Source organism: Podarcis erhardii (assembly GCF_964252035.2).
Source record: "Podarcis erhardii genome assembly, chromosome: 8".
NCBI classification, from domain to species: Eukaryota; Metazoa; Chordata; class Lepidosauria; order Squamata; family Lacertidae; genus Podarcis; species Podarcis erhardii.
Window position 1 is genome coordinate 20,886,234 of NC_138499.1, and position 22,184 is coordinate 20,908,417.

At 42.4% G+C, this 22,184-nt stretch overlaps 1 protein-coding gene across 2 annotated transcripts in view; it reads left to right on the forward strand.

Moving 5' to 3' along the window:
* The window catches only part of RSPO2 (R-spondin 2), a 105,001-nt gene extending 84,469 nt beyond the window's left edge, over positions 1-20,532 (forward strand). For both annotated transcript variants that reach the window (XM_081874782.1, XM_081874783.1), the window contains exon 6: positions 19,696-20,532. In XM_081874782.1, coding sequence (XP_081730908.1) covers positions 19,696-19,805 — 110 coding nt within the window. In that variant the 3' untranslated portion in view covers positions 19,806-20,532. The remainder of the gene's footprint in view (positions 1-19,695) is intronic.
* The last annotated feature ends 1,652 nt before the right edge of the window (positions 20,533-22,184 follow it).

The window sequence follows — 22,184 nt, forward strand, 5'->3', positions numbered from 1 at the left end:
GAAGGGAAGCCTTGGGGCTTTAACCGGAAGCCCACTGGAATAAGGTATCGACAATCTGATATCGTGTGGCTGAGCAATCACGTCGGTAGGAAGCCGAACAAATTCCATTCCCTTTCAACTGTTTCCCTTCAAGCTCTAGCATCCAAGTAAGGACTTTCTCTACTTTTTGGCTGAGTTGTAAGTTGGGTCACTTTGGAGATCAACGCTATACATACAAAGACATTTCATGATGGCTTCTGACTGAATATTCTTTTCTTAGGTGATAGGTTAGAAGCCCCGAATGACTGATTGATACTTCCTCAGTGGGAACTAACGGTCAGGCATTCAACAGTGGTAACTTCTCTGAGCTCTGATGGGTAGACAGCTATGGGGAAAGGGCAAGTGTGTGGGCGAAGGAAGTGGCATCTATAAGTTTGGCAGGGACCGTGATACCTCAAGGACTGCCTCTCTCCATATGAACGTACCTGGACCCTGTGATCACCACCTGAGACCCTTCTTTATGTGCCTCCTCCATGAGAGATCCACAGGGTGGCAACACAAGAATGGGCCTTTTCTGCAGTGGCTCCGTTTGTGGAATGCTCTTCCCTGGGAGATTAGGCTGGCACCTTCGTTATATACCTTTAGGCACCAGGCAAAAATGTTATTCTTCAATCAGGCCACTGGCTGACTAAAATCCTATAGGCTTTTACATGTTTTGGAGGGTTCTTGGTTCCCTTTGTTCCTATTCTGGTTTTGAGTATGTATTTTGTGTTTTTGTCTTGTGTCTTTATGTTGTGATCTGCCCTGAGGTCTACAAATGAAGAGCAGCATGCAGTTTTAATAAATAAATAAAAATAGGGTGACCTTTTCTTTTTCTTTGCTAATCCTAGAAGCCTCTGAGCCAAGATAAGAGAGGTGTGCTTGGTTGTAAGCAGAAAGAGTAAATATGGGGAGAGTGAAGAAGTAGAAACCTGATGGAATAGAGACATTATCCAAGGATGTAGACACTGCAGAATAGAAGGCAGAGGAGTTGTAGCTGTGTATGTGAGAGGGCAGAGAAGGAAGGGAGGGAGGGGAGGGAGCTTACACCATGGGTCGAGTAGTAATTCTGCACCTAAAAAATCATTTAGTACTGCAAAAAGTTCACTAATGCCTGTGCATGCCCACACTTTAGTCCTCAAATTGACACCATTCAGTAGGGACTGTCAGCTGTCACAAACATATCTAGGGTGTGTTTTTTCGAGCATTTCCAGAGGGTATAACTTAAGCCACTGTGAGAGGGCAAAGAAGCCGCCCCATTTGGCTGGCAGGGCCCCCAGAATAAATGTGATTACCAGGTACAATGACAGTTCTGCAATATCGCCTGCCGCTTGGCATTGCTGTGAACTTAATGGCAGTTTGTGTCACGTGTTTTGCGCATGCCCTAAAGCTGTGCAGCTTTGACAGGATGTGGCAACTGAAACTAATCTCACTTTATCATCTTCGCTGAATCTTAGTTTTAATACTTTAATCCTGGGGAATATATCCCATGTGTTGGATCCGAACTAACCCGGCACACTTCTGAGCCCCGTTGAATAATAGCGGGAATAATTGGTTGTGCCTCATGTGTTATGTCCTATCAATTTCCATGGGTTTAGAATATGACTTGCATTGACTGCATACACACCATACATTTAAAGTGCACCCCCGCCAAGAATCCTGGGAACTGTAGTTTACCCCTCACATAGCTGCAATTCCCAACACATAGTTAATAAACTATGGTTCCCAAGATTCTCTGGGGGACAACATGTGCTTTAAATGTATGGTGTGTTAGGTAAAGCTAAAGGACCCTGGACGGTTTTGTTGTTTAGTCGTTTAGTCGTGTCCAACTCTTTGTGACCCCATGGACCAGAGCACGCCAGGCACTCCTGTCTTCCACTGCCTCCCGCAGTTTGGTCAGACTCATGTTTGTAGCTTCGAGAACACTGTTCAACCATCTCGTCCTCTGTCGTCCCCTTCTCCTTGTGCCCTCCATCTTTCCCAACATCAGGGTCTTTTCCAGGGAGTCTTCTCTTCTCATGAGGTGACCAAAGTATTGGAGCCTCAGCTTCACAATCTGTCCTTCCAGTGAGCACTCCGGGCTGATTTCCTTAAGAATGGAGAGGTTTGATCTTCTTGCAGTCCATGGGACTCTCAAGAGTCTCCTCCAGCACCATAATTCAAAAGCATCAATTCTTCGGCGATCAGCCTTCTTTATGGTCCAGCTTTCTCTTCCATACATCACTACTGGGAAAACCATAGCTTTTACTATACGGACTACTTTTTAAGATGCTGCCTGGACAGTTAAGTCCAGTCAAACTTGACTATGGGGTGCAGCGCTCATCTTGCTTCAGGCCGAGGTAGCTGCCGTTTGTCTGCAGACAGCTTTCCAGGTCAAATGGTGTGTACATGGCATTTGTGTGGATTTTTTCCCATTTTTTCTTCTTCATATTTTGTTCTCATTCTCTTGCTTCTCTTACTCCAACTTACTTTCCTCCCTTTTTTCGTGAGTGTGAAAGGGAGGGTGTCTTATCGAATGACCTGTACTGCTTCTAATTTATTGTTTCAGCGTATTATTAAAACAAATGTTATAAATGTGATTTATTATTAAAAAACAACTGAAATATCAGTGGGGAGGAAGCAACCGAGAGCTATTGTCTGTACACACCAAATCTATGTATGATGATTCTGGTTTTCATTTTTCCTTCCAAATGCTAATATTTTTGCAGCATATTCCACGTATGCAACCAACCCGGATAAACGATGAGATCCACAGAGGAAAAACAAATCTGAAGGAAATTCTGGAGAAGAAAACCCTTAATGAAGGCTAAGGACAAGTGATCAGGAGACTGTTGTTAGTAAAGTTTTCCCATGGCCTATTTTATGTAACCAACACAACACCATCCACACACAAGGTAGTACAGTGGTACCTCGGGTTAAGTACTTAATTTGTTCCAGAGGTCCGTTCTTAATCTGAAACTGTTCTTAACCCGAAGACCACTTTAACTAATGGGGCCTCCCGCTGCCACTGCGCCGCTGCACAATTTTTGTTCTCATCCTGAAGCAAAGTTCTTAACCTGAAGCATTATTTCTGGGTTAGGGGAGTCTGTAACCTGAAGCGTATGTAACCTGAGGTACTACTGTAACAGGCATTGGGAGTTCCAGGGTTTGCAGGAGTACAAAAACAAATGTACCCCCTAAGGGAGGCCTCAGTCACACCCTAATGGGGATTAAGCATGACTAGTAATAATTGAGCAACTTCTCATCCAATTTACATGCCATGCCAATTTATAGCATCCTCCCCAGTATCCTCAGAAACAGTTCTGAGGGTTCCAGAAGGAAAGGAGAAAGGACAATATTTGGACAAAGTGCCCCATGATATTCTTGTTGAGAAGCTGGTAAAATGTGGGTTGGATGAGGTAACTGTTAGGGACAGTTGAGGCAGCTGGGTATGTTTAGCCTGGAAAAGGAGTGCCAAAGAGGAGATATGATAGCCATCTTCAAATATCTAAAGGGCTCTCACATGGAAGATAAAGCAAATTTGTTTTCTCCTGCTCCGGAGGGTAGGCACCAAACCAACGGCTTCAAGTTACAAAAAAGGAGATTCCAACTAAACATCAGGAAGAACTTTCTGGTGGAAAGAGCTGTTTGACAGTGAAACAGACTCCCTCAGAAGGTGGTGGGCTCTCCTTCATGGGAGATTTTTAAACAGAGATTGGATGGCTGTCTGTCATGGATGCTTCAGTTGAGATTTCTGCATTGCAGGGCATTGGCTTAGGTTGTCTTGAGGGTCCCTTCCAACTTTACAATCCTATGAGTCCACTGTAGTCCACTTAGCTCCATATTGTCCACTCTACACAGACTGGGAGCTTTCTTCTGGGGCTCCTCAGAGAGGTCTTTCCCAGCCATTTCTGCAGATGCCTGACATTGAACCTGGGCCTATTTGCACAAAAAAGCCACCATAAACTGCCATTGAGATTTGGCCCAGTTGTGGAATCACTGTTGGGTTGCATTTGGCTTTCTTGGTCCATCAGCTGAGCAGGCCTGTTACAAAACTCACTAGTAAACTATGTGCATGTTTACTCAGAAGTAAGTCCCGCTGAAAGCAAAAGAGGCAGATTCCATGCAAGCCCAGCATTACAATTTAATAAGCTGTTGCCGCAAGCTTCACCTTCCAGCATTTTTTGCTCAACAGGGCTCTTGACAGGTCACATGGGCCATCCAGCCACCAAATTCTCCCTTTTGGGAATGCAAACAGCTCACATAATTGTTCGAAAGAATAGCTGGATGGGTTAAGCAAGGGGAGGTTTAAGGTTTCTGAGCTATTTTGCAGAAAATGAAGTGATAACATTTACTGCTGGTGGTTGCATGGTTCAGTAACTAATTTTTTTTCTTAAAAAAAAAGTTTGTTTATGCTTAGTTTGGATGAAGCTAATACCAGGCAAGTTTTATAATCAAATTTTCCCCTAACAATCATACTTCCCTTTTTAAAATAGGAGCTAGCAATGACCTTACTGAGGTCTTTTTTTCTTCTTCTTTTTTTAAATGTAAGCTATAACTCCAAGCAGTATCCTGCCTCGCTTGGACTTTTTGCTGTGCTTTCATGCCAGGACTTTCACTGGAAAATAAAAGCAGGGAATAATAATTAGATCTGGTTCGCTCCTCCTTGAAGCATTGCTCCGTGTTTATAACCGCCTAGATTTGTTTTTTAAAGGGGAGGAAAACAGCAGGAAATTGAGTATTTAATTATGGACATAATTCTGAAATTTGGAGATGTTTCTTTGTTTCATGAGCCAAGGTTCGTATCGGCTTTTGATTTTTATAGTCCCCAACACATTTGGCTTATGCATCTCTACTGCAGACATTTTTTAAGTGAAAAAGACTTCGAAAGGCATTTGCTGACTTGCATGGTTTCTTGAACTGCTGAGGGTTTTTAACCTAATTTCTAAGCTCCTGCCTGAACCTAGCATGGCCTGTTTCAGAAATGAGTGCGATCTAAGAAAGAGCTACTGTTGTATGGCATGTTTGAATTGTTGCAGCCGCTCAGGACCATTCAGGACCTTCCTAGTTTCATTAAAATGGACCTTTACTTTCCTGGGCGGGGTTCAAGCCAAGTTTCCAGAGATAATTGCTAGTGCTTTGTCCTTTGGAAACTTCCCCCATTGAAATATTTGCTTCCAATGATGTTTGCAGGACCATAAGTGTAAGGGGAGGGAGGTGGAATCCTGGACTCCTCAAACATACTGGGTTTTCATTAGAAAAAACAACCCAAACTGAATTTTGTAAAATAGTTCTCTTCTCAAAAAATCCATTAAAATGAATATTTTAAGATAAAATAATTTAGAAATGCACGTTGAGATAAAAATAGTTATTATATTATGTCTGTCATGATGAAATATATATTCAAAATGTTCTACAGTTTTTTAAAAACAACAACAACCCAAATGACTTAAAATTAAATGGACATAGACCACAAATACATAGATTCAGTCAACCCTAATGTACACTTCCTTGACATTTTAAAAATTAAATTAAATTTCATTTTACATTAAATACAGTGGGTTGTATTTAACTTTCTCAGATGCATTGAAATGAATGCCCATGACTAAGGCCCATTAATTTCCAGACGTCTTTTCTGAAGAAAACGTAGTTGAATACCACACAATCAAATTACTTTAAATGGTATTGGGTTGTATGCAATGATAGCCCTACTCAGAGTAGACCCATTGCAATCTAGGTCAGTTCTGGATCTACTCTGGCTAGAGCTAGCACCATTAGGGCCAAGCTACATGTTACATTAAATGTGTAATCACATTTGACATATTTTTTCTTCTACGCAGTCAGGGTTAGGGTGGGACTGTTGCATGTGGGAAGGCTCCAGCCAGTTGTGAGGCTAGCAGCTTCCCTCTCTTGCCAAAGAGAGAGGGACCGCCAAAGTACAAGATGGCCCCTTTATTCCACATAACTACATAAGCCAGCTGGACTGGCAGATGAATCTTATTTAAACCCTGGCAACGGCAAGGCATCCTCCCTTACCCTCAGGGCAGCAGCTAGCTTAGGTAGTGCATTGCAAGCTGTGTCAAACACAGAGAAGGCGCTGTGCTCAAATGCCTCACCGCTGCTCTCTGTCCCCCAGCACCTTCCGCCTGAGGCACCTGCCTCACTCTGTCCAATGGTAGGACCACACTATCCATCCATCCATCCCCATAGCTGTCAACTTACAGATTTGAAAATAAGGAACCAGCAACCTCGAAAATAAGGGATCAGCAGCCAGAATAAGGCATTTTCAGAGCACAGGTATGTTCAACTTCTGAGCCCCTCCGAGCCAAAGGCAGAAAGCCCAGCTAGCAGCCAAACGAAGCTTCAAGCGGTGGTTCCCACAGCGCAGCAACCCGGCAAAGGGGATGCAGCAAGGAAAACCACCATCACCTCTCCGCTGGGAAGCGCTGAGCAAAGGCAAGTCCCCAGGCAACATGGCCGATTTGATCGGCACAAGGCATGCAAGCTCTACCCCCCCAGTCCTTCTTAGACTCCTTATTGGGTGAGCAACGCAGCCAAGCACCACAGTTGGAGCCTCCCTCCCTGGCCGGGAGGGAGGGAGGGAGAGGAGCTGCTTCCTTTGAAACCCGGGAAATTTAAGGGACATCATCAATAGGGACAGCCACGGGACACGGCGCTGGGATAAGGGACTTTCCCGGCAAATAAGGGACGGTTGACAGCTATGCATTGCACATATACAGACAATTGATGCTATAACCAGAGATCCTTTTAGTGATCTTCTTCCAAGATGGAATAGCTATATATAGTTATGCGACCTTCTTTTATATCAGTCTTTCATATTTCTATTTCCCTTGGTATTTCACCGTAACTCTGATTGCTGTGCTGGCAGCAGTGGGTCAGGATGTTTGGCTGTCAACCAGAAGATTGGTGATTTGAGCCCACGCAGGGACAGCTGTGGTCAGGATTCTTTCATTGCAGGGGCTTGAACTAGATAAACCTTCCAACTCTTCTTCTTCTTAATAATCTTTTTTATTTGATTCTTCAAATATCAATTTATAACAAAACCAAATACATTCCCATATACAGAGATTTCTCTGAATCTCGCAACTTCCCCACATCCCCTCCGTGGGTCCTAATGTCAACATTTTCAACTGCATATTATATCATAATCTATATTTTATACCTATCCATATTATCCATCGTATTTGTTACATTACAAGTATGATTAAAATCCTTCTAATGTTTTCATCTGCTTACAGTGGTCACCTAAATAAATCATGAATTTTTCCCATTCTTTCTGAACGTTTTTGTCCTCTTGGTTCCTGAGCTATCCAGTCAGCTTTGTCATTTTGACATAGTCCATCAGCTTAGTTTGCCATTCCTCTCTGGTAAGGACTCTTTCTTCTTTCCATCTTTAGGCTAGTAGCATCCGTGTTGCTGTTGTCACATGCATAAAAAGTCTTTTCTGCTCCTTTGGAATGTTGGTACCTAATAATTCGTAATAAAAAAGCTTCTGGTTTTTTAACAAAAGTTATTTTAAAGATTTTTCCCCATTTCATTATACTGTATGTCATCTCCCATAAATCTTTTATTACCTTACATGACCACCACATATGATATCAATAGCAAGACCCTTCCGACTCTTTAATTCTATTCTTCTTCTCCCTAATCTACAGCATTCCCAATAAATAAATAAAATAAATAAATAAATTTTAAATAAAATTTATTATTATTAAATAAAATTTATTATTAAATAAAATTTATTATTATTATTATTATTATTATTATTATGATGGTTGCCATCAATTTTGATTTTAATTAATTTTTATAATGTTTTTTATAATGTTGCACTGTTTTAGTGTTGTTATCCGCCCTCAGCCCGGCTTCGGCTGGGGAGGGCAGGATATAAATTAAATTTATTATTTATTATTATTATTAAATTGTACGGTTGAATCTTCGCCTGCACCTTACTGAACATTTTCAATCAAGCTTTGATTTTCCTGTCTACCGAATGCTTATAATCATAGAATTGTAGACTTGGAAGATACAATTGTTGGTATAATATAGCCCAACAACTTAAAGCAAGGATGCAGAACATGTTCTTGGACTAGAACTCTCAACACCCCTGATAAATGACCATGCTGGCTGGGGGCTGATGGGAGTTGGAGTCCAACAGCACCGGGGAACCACAAGTTCCCCATCCATTATCTGTGATAGTTCCTGGCCGTAAAGGACCGCTGAAGCCTTTCCATTGGCCAAACCTGTCAGGTCATGCTCCTGCTTTTGTAGCACTTTGTACAATGTGCTGTGGGTGTCAGGAGTCGCTACAGTTCCACATTATAGCCCGAAAACTGTTGCTCTGGTTTCTGTGCAAAAAATCAAATGATTTTTTTAAAAAAGAAGTTTTCTGTGATTGATGTAGATTGTCCTGCGTCAGTGCTGTTTCTGGCCAATTTTTCTTCTAGCCAACAGCTCCCAGGGCATCTTACTTGGTTTAAGAAAGAAAGAAAGAAAGAAAGAAAGAAAGAAAGAAAGAAAGAAAGAAAGATGTTTGCTTAATTTGTACCAGTTCAACAAATGGAGCATTTTAGAAAGGAAAGATGTCTGCTTAATTTGTACCAGTTCAGCAAACGTGAGTATTTTTAAAAGGAAATTAAGAAAAACCTGCATAAGCAATTTTGAGAGGGAGGATGTGCACGGATTATACTGAGACAAAGTGGAAAAAGAAAGGAAACATGTGAAAAATTAGAAGTATGTCGTCTGTCCCCCCTCCCTTAGTAATCAAAGCTAGGATTCTGTAGCCTTGTTCCATGTTTTGGGTTAGGCTGCAATGTAGGTTAAAAACTAATTCATTATTGACCTGCAATTCCAAATCACAACCACAATCGTTCTAACAATAAACTTTAAAAAGAAGTTATGGTTGGTGGTGGTATTTTTTCCTTACGAGGTTCACCTGCGGTGCTTAGACAGGCACATACCTGGGTGCAGCAATAGGAACTGAGTCGTGAAACTGAAATTGTACATGCTGGCAGGGAAATGTTTCTTGAAGTGATGCTTAAGATTCCTGCTGGGTCCTGTGCCGGAATCGCTGGTGCGGTGGGCTGTTATGCTAACCTTATGTTTCCCAAGAGCCAAGTTCAAATCTTCATTTCATATTTCATAAGTAAAGTGATTTTTGTTGGCTGTGAGATGTGGCTTGCAAGATGATTAATTTACTTTGCTTCGGCCGGAGCCATCCTTGCAGCCTGTGGTTCCTCTGATTGGATCAGCTAGATGGGTTTTGGCTCAAGTTTGGAAGCAGCTACTGGCTGACTCCCCCCCCCCCTTTTATTTATTTATTACAGTGGTACCTCAGGTTAAGTACTTAATTCGTTCCGGAGGTCCGTACTTAACCTGAAACTGTTCTTAACCTGAAGCACCACTTTAGCTAATGGGGCCTCCTGCTGCCACTGCACCACTGCAGCACAATTTCTGTTCTCATCCTGAAGCAAAGTTCTTAACCTGAAGCACTATTTCGGGGTTAGTGGAGTCTGTAACCTGAAGCGTATGTAACCTGAGGTACCACTGTATTTTTATCTATTTTATTTTAGCTTTAAGCAGCGTTCAGGGATCGTACATAGCGTTTGTATCAGCGAAGAATTTGAGAGTGATCCACTCTAGCCTATGAGATGTTAAGTTCCCTAGCAAGTAAACATTGCATTTATGAGAAAACAGATCCGCTTTCAGAAGCTGGCAACAAATAGCAACTGCCACATGGAATTTTAGGGCCAAGGGGGATGAAATACAAGTAGATCAAGGCCAGGTTTTTATTTTCATTTTTTTAAAAAAAACAACAACTTTACAGATGAGCTTGTGGCTTACGGATATCTGGTCAGCAGTAAACCCTTTAATGGCGTTATTCATGAAGGTATCTTACCTCACCCCTCTCCATCATCCTGTAGATTAAGGTGATCCGTTCTTGTGTAAATACAATTTAGAATTGCCCAGCTATCTCCACAGGGCATTTGCCTGCTGGTTCTTCTCTGTAAAGAAAGGTGTGAGGCAAGACTCCACATGATAGCTGCTGTTTCCTGCTTCATCCTTCCATGATTGAGGAGCACTTACTTAGAGCACCCCAGTGCAGATCTCTGCCAAGCCCCCCGCAAAGGAACAGAAATGCTGCTGCGCTTGCAGGCTTCCCACAGGCCTCTGGTTGGCCACTGTGACAACAGGATCCTGGACTAGATGGGCCACTGGCTTAATCCAGTGGGTCTCATTTTACCTTGAGGTCTGGCACTAAGAGGAGGAGGAGGAGTTTGGACTTGATATCCCGCCTTTCACTCCCCTTAAGGAGTCTCAAAGCGGCTAACAATCTCCTTTCCCTTCCTCCCCCACAACAGACACTCTGTGAGGTGAGTGGGGCTGAGAGACTTCAGAGAAGTGTGACTGGCCCAAGGTCACCCAGCAGCTGCATGTGGAGGAGCAGAGACACGAACCTGGTTCACCAGATTACGAGTCCACCACTCTTAACCACCACACCACGCTGACTCTCCGACTACAGGGTTGGAGTTCAGTCACCTCAACGATTCAAGTTGCTAGATTGTTTTAGGGCCAGGGTGACGAACCTCAGGGGTCAAATGTGCTCCACCCCAAGCCTCTCTAGCCCTTGGAATGCTGCCCAGGTGAAGTCCCCGCTTCATGCCTCATCCTGAACCTGTTCTAACCAGAGCCCCCCTTGAGTGGTTGTGCCTGACTAGAATGTGTTAGTCAAGGGTAAGAAATGCCACTCCATTGCCTGGCTAGGTCACTTCCTCGTTCACACTGAGAAAATATTGGAGTTGAATACCTTCTGAGGTGTTCTTCTGACCACCTTCTTTTGGAAGAATCTCAGTGCAGGTGATGTGCAAACAACAGCAGCATCAGTCTCAGTTAGGGATGGAGAAACATGTCAGTCTCCATCTCTTTCCATTTCTCCTTTCCCTTTTTTTAAATATAATTTTAAAATTAATTTTCAGCATATCATTATTTAACGGTAATTAAGCATATTTTAATGTCTTATACAATTTTTTTTTACTTCCATCAATCTCATCTGAAAATTTTCCAGTCTAATATCTAAATATACATTTCCCACTTCTTACATTTAATTCATAACTATTATCACTCTTCTTTCTCTAATTTGCAATGTTTCATACATTTCTCCTTACACAGCTTCTTGTAGTCCTACTAGCATAATTTGTTGGTTACAAGTGCTCCTCAGATAGTTCATATATTTGTTCCAATCTTCTGTAAATCTCTGGTCCCGCAGGTTTTGAATCCTTCCTGTCATTTTATCCAATTCTGCATAGTCCATTAATTTTGTTTGCCATTCTTCTTTCGTCGGCATCTCTTATTGTTTCCATTTCTGGGCTAACAATACTCTTGCCACTGTTGTTGCGTATAAAAACAATTTAACATCTTGCCTATTAATATCCTCTCCTATAATACCAAGTAAAAATGCTTTGGTTTTTTTTTAAAAAAAATGTGTATTTCAACATCTTTTTCCATTTCCCTTTTCCAATCATAAGTTCAATTTGTCCCATTTCTGTTTCACTCTGTGATTTCCCCTCCCCCGACAAAATGCGCATTCCTGCACATTTCTTCTAATATACACATTTATATGCATGTTTACCTCATATACACATTTTTGCAAGCATTCCCCCCCATGTAGTGCATTTTGTACATTGATTTCAGCAGTGAGTGTGGTTTTCGTGTGAACCTTTCCCCCAAATAAGATTTTTTTGCATGCATTTTTCGGTTTCAGGACTGCCTCACAGCATCTGGAGAGGGGCGAATTTCGAAGGAAGTTGAGTCTCAGTTCGTGTATGGGTTCAGGAGGTACCAGTTATATTGTTTTGCAAAAAAGTACTGACCGAATGAATCATCCCCTGCAATCCCTAGTCTCAGTGGGTGATGCACGGTTCAGAATAAAATCTGGGAATCGACTAAGCATCCAAAAGAGTGAAAAAATACAGTAACCTAGCAAAGTTCATTTCCAAGGTCCCCTGAAGTCCACAGATGATGAGGAAACAGGCTGCTTCTTGGAGACTAAAGCAGAGACATTAATACGTGTGCTAAATCTTTCGCCAGAAGACAGAAATATCTGAGTATACATTACAATTTGAATAAATCAAACCTGTCTTTATCTGTACGAATAAAAATAGCTATGCCAACTATAACATTACCTGGGTATCCTTTCTCTCTTCTTTCTTTCTGTCTTTAAAGCACAGATTGAAGGAGACATTGATTCCAGACTAAGTTAGATGCGCCTAGGCTTAACTGAAAGCAAAAATATGTATTTCGCTTCAGGTTTTACAATATATGAAGCAGTTTTTTAAAAAAACAACAACAAAACAATTTTAATGGCGGTCTTTTGGGCTGACAATGAGTAGCAGCTTCCTTTTTAGTAAATTGTTAAACTTCCTTGCACTTTCTTTAGTATTTTTTTAAGACACTGATACACGCTCAGTTCAGATGTCTCAGTTCAGCAATGATTTGATAGAACAGGTGCTCATGCACCAAATGGCAGAGAAGACTTTCTGGTTTGTTAAACCACAGTTTCTCAATGATGTCCAGACCAGGAAACTCTGGTTCCCAGCCTTCCCCAATGTGGTACTCTCCAGATGTTCTGAAATACAACTCACATCAACCCCAAACATCATGGCAAATGGTCAGGGATGATGGGAGTTGCAGTCCAAAACACCTTGAGGACATCTGCTTAGGGAAGGCTGGTTTAAGCACTCCCTACAAACCAAGGTTGCATATTGCAAAGTCCCAGTGACCTGGTTCAGATTTAAGTATTGTTGCTGGATGAACTATGGTGGTGGTGGTGATTTTGAGAACAAGCAAGTGATGAGCTTGTTAGGTACTCTTCTTCCATTATCTAGTGCAAACCATAGTTTGCTGGACATTAAAGTCTGGAAATAATGTTCTTTCCTAGGAAAAACTGATAGTAAATTATTTGGTTTCCTGAATTGTGCCAACCTGGGTTTTTATGAGAGTATTTCAGTTCCACAGAAACTAGAATGAATTTAAAATGGCCCAGCAGCAAAGCTTAGTAAACTTCACCCGTGATTGTGGACATCCATGTCTGCACAATTATCATCAAGTTGGAGGTTTATATTTTATGGAAAAATCTGTGAGCACGACTGGTTTAGTAGCTCTGAAGCAATGATGAATATCTTCAAGTTGACCCATCCAAACATGACGTGAACCTCCCCAGGCGGTGTCTCTGCGCCAGACATAGCTGCAGACTCCGGGCCAGAAGTACAGCAAAGCTCTAGGCTCAGGGCATATGGAATAAAGATAGACTTCTAAGTTAAACAAATACTAATACAAATAGCTGCTGGCGGTACAAATGATCTTCTTTTTCCTGTTTGCATTGTAAGTTGCATGACAGCTTCTAGCTAGCGATTGTTGAGCGTGCAAGACTCGAAATGGGTCTCTTTTGGTATAAGTGTATATTTGGACAGGAGCTATAGCTTAGTGGTTTGTGTATGGCAAGTACCTGTATTTAAATGGTGGGTGGCCTGCATCCCTCTGAAGGTAGTTGGACTCCAGCTCTCATCAGCCAGTCAGCATGACCAGTGGCCAAGGGCGATGGGGAACTGGTGAGTTCCAACAACATGTGGATGTCCAACAGACTGTCCTGGCCAGCTTTAAGGGATTTTAGGACTCACTGAATGGGAGTTGTAGTCCAATGACATTAGGAGGAACATGGGGTTCCCCATCTTAGGGCTGGGACAGACCTTTGCCTTAAACCTTGAAGAGTTGTCTGCTTGCAGAGTGGGCAGCACTGAATTAAAGTGTTCTGAAGCACTACAAGAGTGCAGAATGTGTCAGTTGCTTTATATACAGTGGTACCTCGGGTTAAGTACTTCATTCGTTCCGGAGGTCTGTTCTTCACCTGAAACTGTTCTTAACCTGAAGCACCACTTTAGCTAATGGGGCCTCCTACTGCCGCCATGCTGTCGGAGCACAATTTCTGTTCTCATCCTGAAGCAAAGTTCTTAACCTGAGGTACTATTTCTGGGTTACGGAGTCTGTAACCTGAAGCGTATGTAACCTGAAGCATATGTAACCCCAGGTACCACTGTACATGATAAAGCAGTGCTATTTTTCTAGAAAAAGAGGTGCCGGAACTCACCATGAACGCCTCCCTTGTTCTCTTATAATGGCAATGGCGCCCACCTGAGAGGTGCCAGAACTGAGTTCCGGTGAGTTACGGCTGGAAAAAGGTCCCTGACTACAAGTATAGTATTGTTTTTCTGCGCTTTTGCAGGAGGAAGGGCTTTTTGTGTGTGTCCTTCATCTTATTTATTTATTGCACACCTCTCTAACGAGTAGCACTCTGCAAATGAAAAACTGGCTATGAGCAAATACATTCCCAACATTTTGATGTTTCGTAGAAAAGGTCCTTAATGGAGCATAATCTGATTTGCATTGTGGAAATTAAATTTTACCGGCGCCACAATCACGGGATTCCCCTCCCCTTCTTTGCGGCATTGGGGGGGGGGGAGAGAGAGAGAGAGAGAGAGAGAGAAAGAGAGAGAGAAGGTATGCCAAGCAGAGCCTGGTGAGAACACAGGGAGGCAAAGTATCTGCTTTTGAAACGTTAAGCAGGGCGAAATCTAAGCCAGAATACGGGACGTGGTGCATTTTTTCGTGCTCTCCTGATGTTTTGTCTAAAGACCTGTTTAACTGATCCCTAACCATCAGCTGCAAGTTGCTTTTAATTTAGTGGTCCGCTGCGAGTACCAAACATTTTCACAGCTGTTAAGTAGTAGTTACTTTGCTTTCAAAGAAGCACCCCGAAGCTCTGCTTGTTAATCACAAAGCACCCTGGTGGTCATTGTTTTGTGTTTGAACAGCCCACTTATCCACCTTGGTAGTTTCCTAGAGGTAATGACCCAAAGTAGGCTAATAAACCCTTTCATGGTGTGGCAGCTCTTTCATCTCCATCCTTTACTTTATTGATCTCCATTGAAGCACCGAATGGCTTTGTAGTATAATTGCACTTAAGGAGTTGTGTGTGGATGCTCTTGGTGGGAGTAACAGGAATTTGAAGGCAATGATTTTGAAGTTCAGTAACTGAATAAATGTGGGAATGTCGAGTGTGGAGAGCAGGTTTTGCCCTTTTGGAAATACCAAGGACCTAGATGAACCTGCTCTCAAGCTGCATAGCCCATTGCATTGGCTTCTCCATAGCCTAAGATCTGGAGAGAGACCCTGTTCTGATGCAACTCCCTTCATATATTACATTGGCTTCTTCTAGTAACAGGGCTTTCTTTCTGGGACTCCTGTCCTATGGAAACTCATCTTCAAGGAGCCCAATCAAGTTCCAGGACTCCATATATTTTGAACGTGGGTGAAGGTAGGGATGAGCAAGTCAATTTCTCATTTTCCCCATATTGACTTCAGTTCTCCACATCAGTTTCCCCACAAAAAAAAGAAACCCTCTCAAAAGTTCACCAGTGTTTTACGTGTCCCTTTGTCCTAATATGCACACCTTTCTGAGCAATCTTGACTCTTCAGAGAACTGCATTGCAAAATTTGGAGAACTGCCAATTTCACTTTGCATGTTCTGAATGGGAAATGCAAACCAAACCGAAATTCTCCCCCGTCCCCTAGGCACGAGGCTTGCTAATTTGGTTTCCATCCGTTGTCTGTTTTTAATTTGTAATTCCGAAGTCTATTCTGATAGTTTCTTGTTCGCTGTGGTTTTGGTATTGCAATTCTCTGTATTTTATGGTGTGCCACTCTGTGTGTGCTCTAGGGACCAACCAGCAGGGTAAATATGTAATTAACAATGACAGAGATGCCATTAGCTAAGCGCCATGGATTTTTCAATCATTCAGTTTCTAACCAGTCTTTAACTAAAGGTCAATGCATACAAGATGGTCACCATGAGTGAGCTGCAGAACCAACCCTCTCTACAGTGAGTGGTTCCCAGCTGCAGGATTTGCCATGTGGATCACCATCATTCTGTTAAGAGTCTTCCCACTAATGGCAGGTAATGTCTTGCAGGGACATGGCGATTCTTGAGACGATGACAGACATCCTATGTTCACAGCTGGGGTAGGGATCACTCACCACAGGGAGACTATTTCAACTTTTGCAGCACAGTTTTGCAAAGGAGGCATTCCAGTTGGGGCACATTCACACGACAGTCGCTTGTAGTTGTGCAAAACTAGAGGGGCAAGATTCATTGCTTAGAGCCAGACATCAGAGGTGGATTGCAGGTACAGATGGATGAGCATCTTTGACCCTTCTTAGGTTGGGCTGATTGAGAAATGATCCGAGTTATTCACAAAATAAATTAGAATAGCTCCATCGATTTTCTAAGCCAATCTGACATTTGAAAAATAAGCCCACCTCCCAGTTTTCTGCTCAATGTCCAGATAAAATGGGGGAAACATTGACTCTCTGGATGTTGCTGAACTACAACTCCCATCAGCCCCAGCAAGCCTGACCCAAAATATTGGGGTGTCATTCAGAAACATATAGAGGACTGCATACCTGCTTTAGAGGCATTGAACGTCCATTCCATTCTATTGGAAATACTATTCTGATCCCTCGAGGTTTCAGAGGCCATGTCTAGGTTATCATCAGCCTCAGCCCCGGCTTCCACTGTTTTATTATTTTGCCTGCTCTTTTACTGCTGATGTTTCACATTATACCCTGTGTTTCATAGATATTGTTTGGACTGCTATATGGAAGCCAGTTTGGGAGCCCGAGAATGTCAAACAAGCAACTCAATAAACAACTTGAGATCTTTCTGCATCTGTAACTGAGATGGCGGTTTAGTTACCTTTAGAAATGGGGAGGATGGAAAAGGATCAAAGGTGAACAAGTTTCCACAAGGAAACTTGGAATTGTAGCCCTAGCATGAAGGATGGGAGTGTTTAGGAAGGATTTTTAGGAAGGGAAATGGGGTCCAACAGAGCCTTAATGAGGCATAGCCACATTTTCTTAATTTTCTGTGGGAGAGCTAAGGATGCACTTCAGCTCCTGTTCTTGCCAACAGAATAGGCTTGGCTGGATCATGCCCTTGACATGTTTTTCTTTTTAAATCTAGTAGGAAAAATAGCTTGTGTGGCACCTTCCAAAATTGTGGGTATTACCCAGTGTTAGCAATGCTGCAGATCAACTGAAATTAATGGGCACTAATTTCACTGGGCCATCTCTGGGTCAAACTTAGTTGGATACAGCACTTTACATGGGATCCAAATCATTTCAACTAACACCACCACAACAAAATAAGAGAGCAATAAATGATTTCTACCACTCCGGATTTTAAATGTGAATATCTAGTGCCCTCCTGTGGCTGAAGGGTGCATATTCTAACCTAAAGAAACTACAGGTGACTCCTGTTGCCAAGCAGATGAAGGCCTTGCCCATGCATGGTATTGAATTATACTATAATAAAGAATTGTTATGTAAGTGTGAGATGCTTTGTCCAACAACATTATAAAATATATGCACCAGCCTTTTGTTCTGGTGCATCCATCCACTCTCTGAATTGCTGCAATCTATTATTTTTCCACCTTCCTTGCACCCTTAACAAACCACAGTCCCCAAAATTATTTGCGAGAAGCCATGACTGTTCAAAGTGGTATAATACCACTTTAAATGTGTGAATGTGGCCTTTGAAGGGCTTGGGCCACATGGTCCAGCAGCGTCTTCTACAAATTCTTTCAGTGTGTAAAGGAGTTTGTGTGACTCTGCCCCCAATTGTGTGACTATTACGGAGCAGCATGAAACCTGAATTTGCTTATTTCTCCTCCTCCCTCCTCTTTCATTGTCCTTTTATGCCATTCTGCTTAAGCTGAGTTCTAACAACATCCCTGTGCCAAATTGCAAAAAGGAGGTCCCTTTCATCCCAGGCCCTCAAAGCTTGGACAGTCTTAGCATCTTCAAATATGCCTTTGCTGAGGGTGCATTTGGAATAGGGAAACACCACCAGAATAGTGTTTGCTGTGGGTTGCTGGGATAGCCTGTGATCTAGAGTCTCTTAAGTCTACTGCGTTTCATTGCCCTTTCACGGGGGACATAACGTATTTTCAAAAGCATGCTGGCAACTTGATCCAGTTCTCACTCAGAGGAGGAACAAATGACATTAGACTGTTTCCCCTTGGAAAAAAATGGAGGGCTGTGCTCTGAACTGCTGGCTTAATTAGTTCAAGGGACTGCCTTGGAAAAAGCGGAGTTTGTTCTTTACTCCATAAAATTCTGCTTGATGCGTTTTTAAACAGAAGAAGCTGTCTTATATTGGGTCAGCCTGTTGGTCCATCTGAGCTCAGCTTTGGAATGACAGCAGGTCTGCAGGGTCTTCAGATGGGAGGCTATCTCTACCTTACCTAGAGATTGAACCTGGGTTGTGGAAAGGTGATGCGGTTCCACTGAACTATGGCCCTTACCATAAAAGAAAGATGCCAAGTCAGACGATTGGTCATATCTAGTACTGTCTACACCAAATTACAGAAGTACTGCAGGGTTTTGAGACAGGGGGCTCTCCCAGCCCTATCTGAAGATCCCAGGCGAGGTGGCAACTTGAAAAATAATAATGGGGGTGGGCATGTAAGCCCTGCCTGCCATAATCAATGTGGGGTGGGGATTACCTTGCCCCCCCCATATTTTATTCAAGTTGGCACTCCTGGGAAGAGCAGTCATTGTTGTGCTGCATCATCTGGCCCCGTTCCCACCCAAACCAGTAATACCATTCAGGGCTGGAGCTAGGAATGGTGGGGGCCTTGATTGCATTTTATTGAGAGGCTAAAAAATGCACACTTCTCGAAGCAACGCATGACCCAAAACACAGCCATCCTTTGGAAATTGCACTTTTGCTGAATTTTGCAATGCAGTTGTCCAACCAAACAGTGGGTTGTATTTAGTGCACCCCCATATATATATATATATATATATATATATATATATATATATATATATATATTTCTAGGGGTTCCCCCAACCCTCTAGAGCAGATTTAGGGAGGGTACAGTGGATGCGCAAGAGGAGGAGGAGGGAAAGTCCCATTATGCAAGTGGAAATCTTTGTGTTGATGGGACAAGTCCATGGAACTCTCCCACAAAAAGGCATTATATTAAGGGAAATTGCTTGCATAAATGTATATACATCAATCAAAACAACAATGTATTTTTAAGGAGAAATGGGTACTAAAATGCCGATGGGGTTTTTTTAAATGCAAATGGTTGTAGAAATGTGGAAAACTTAATTTAAGATGGGAAGAAACTGGTGGAACCGAAACGGACAGATGTGCCCATTCCTAGTTGGAGCACACTTGAAAGCTGCTAAAGATGACCTCCCTGCGGTGACTGGTGTTCATGTGGCTTCCCAACATTTTAAAAGCGCTGCATGGAACTTGACCATGACCTTATTCATCCTCCTCCCTCTCCACATTCCTGGTGCCCATTGGAGGGAGTGCAGAGGATTGCCACGTGATGCCCCAACTCCATTCATTATAGCAGCTATGGATGAGGATCAGTTGCTGCGAGGAGTCCATTGTCGCTGGCATTGTCTCTTTTCTTTTGGGCATGGGCTCCAGCTGCCCGATACAAACTTTTTTTGTAGTCATTCTCTCTCTTCTCCCAGTCTCTCAAAAAGGTATGTCTTTTTCTAATTGCTCACAGTTGGCTTACAATGTGTGTGTGCTCTTTCTTATAGGAAAGAGGACACCGAAGATAAAAGACAAGAAGAAGAAGAAAAAGAATTTAATGGAGCGAGCACAGAAGCAGCACAGCCTCTTCTTAGCTACAGACCGAGCTGGCCAATAGAGACTTTGGTCATGTGTTTCTGTTGTTCTTTTATTTTTATTTTTTTGCAAAATGCACAGAAGCTGCTAAATGCTCCTGCACACTGATGCACTGCAATTCAGCTGCTGCTTTGACAGTATTGGTTTGCAAATAACTTGTGGAGGGGAAAAAAGAGAGAGGATATGTCCACAAGCTTGTTTGTATGTGTGTTATTTATACTTTTGTCATTGTTGTTATTGCCGTCGTCGTTGGTTTACCCCCCCCCCCAAAAAAACCCCTGGAGACTCCAGGGACAGAACAAGCGCACTGAGTTGAATCAGTAAGTGTGGGTATCCAAAAAGCTCTTCTTTTTGTTTCGTTTTCTGTTTTGACTTCAGTCGGTGCCTGCAAGATGGAGGCAGCCAGCGTCTTGGCATGGAATGTTGCAGCAGGAGCTTCGGGCTGCAAATCATCGCTGGGTGATGACTTGTGCATATTTATATAAGGAAAGGAACTCGGGGGAGTTTAGCGTTGCATATATGTCCTCTCGTTTCTCATCTTGTACATTTTTCAAGAGTAAATAACACTAAGCAGATATTCATAGATAATGTACTTTTTGTCCTCAGCACCTGTTGTATTGGAACAGTTGTATAGTCAAACTGCTCTCGACTGATATATCACAGGAGCTGCTGCTTAGTATTTCTGGAGCATAGCAGTTCCCATGTGTACATATTATGCTGTCTACATATAAATAAACCTATTTACAATACGCCTGTGTCTGTTTTTCTGTATGTGCAAGTCATTACTCATCTTCGGTGTCGGGTCACTTTGGTTCCAGTTAGGGATTGGGTGGGGTGGTGGAATGTGAACCTAACCAAATTTGCAGTTCCTGAACCAACAGGGCAGCCGAAAACACTTTGGAATTTCCAGCTTTCCGAATTTTGCAATGCACATCTCTGACCAAAACATGCATTACAATGTGTGCATTGGTGAAAAGTATGTGCAGCAATGTGTATAGTGGACAAATGTGTAGAATTATGAGAAATGATTTGTTTACAATGTCTGCAAATGTGTGAAGAAATGGGATGAACTGATCCCATCTGTTTAATGAAAAGAGCAAAGCGAAACAAGTAACTTCCATCCAAGTGGGATTGTTCTACCATTGACGGCAGCATAGAGCTTAAAATCTGCATAGCATATACATCCCCCCATTAGCTACAGACATATCCGTACCATTTTCAAAATGCAACATAGAGACTAACAATGTGTACCTCAACTTATTTTTTAAACTGCTGTTGCTGCTCGTTTGGGAGAATCACAAAAGAGAAAATGGATGACTAGGAAGCATGCCTTCTAGTTAAACCATCAATATCAAGGACTCATTCTATTTAGCCCGACCAGCTTTTAGGGTGTGCCTTGTCATTAACCTTTCAGAGCCTCGATTCAAAGTTCTCCCATTTGGTAGTGTTACACCACCACTGGCTACATTCTTCCACACGCTAAACACTCAGGCATGGTACTAAAATACGCTGGCCTTCAAAATGGCTCTTCTTGCAACCCACACAATTTGATAGCCATGTTACTAAGGTTTAGGGGGTGGCGTCCTCTCTACCAAGAGGGGAGGTTAAAGCAGTCTTTTCCATTTCTCATCCCTGTGATTTAAAAAAGCCTCAATTTGTTAGGAAGTCCATTTGACTTTTAACGATATTGTTGCAGAAATGTGGAGGACTGAATTTAAGGCTGGGAAAATGAGAAACGGAGAGACCCCAAATTGACAGATCCTTCCATCCCTAATTGCAAACAACTCTTTAGATCACCGTGACCTTGATAATTGTTGCTTGGGTCTCAGGAACTCAACAAGCCTTTAATTTCAACATTTCTTTCCCCCCTGCACTGAAAGAAATAGTTGTGTGCTCAGGCAAACAAATCAAAGCCAAGACGTGCAAGAGCAGCAAGCATGTTTGATTGCTACTCGCTAACCAGAGCGGGGTCGAGATTGAGACCTGTCAGTCAACAAATCCCTTTTGAAATTGCAAAGACCTAAAGACCCACTTCAGAGCAAATCAGAAAAATGTTTTGGAATCGAAATGCTTTTGGAGTGTGAAGCATATGGAAGTGGAGTAAATATTTAAGCTTTACAAAAATGCCATGTTGGCTTTGTAGATAGCTGCTTTACGTAATTACCACCTATCCCTTATATAGGGCCAGGATCCAGCCCCCTCCCAATACACACTCAGAGTGCAGAGTGGGCTGTGTTGTAAGTAACACCCATTGACTTTGTAGGAAAGAGTAAGAGCTCAATTCTGGACATGTTTACTTAGAAATGAATACTGCAGAGTTTAATCAGGTTTACTCCCAAGTAGCATAAAAAGCAAAGATAGCAGTGCCAATCCATAAATTGGTTGAAATCCAGAGTTGGGT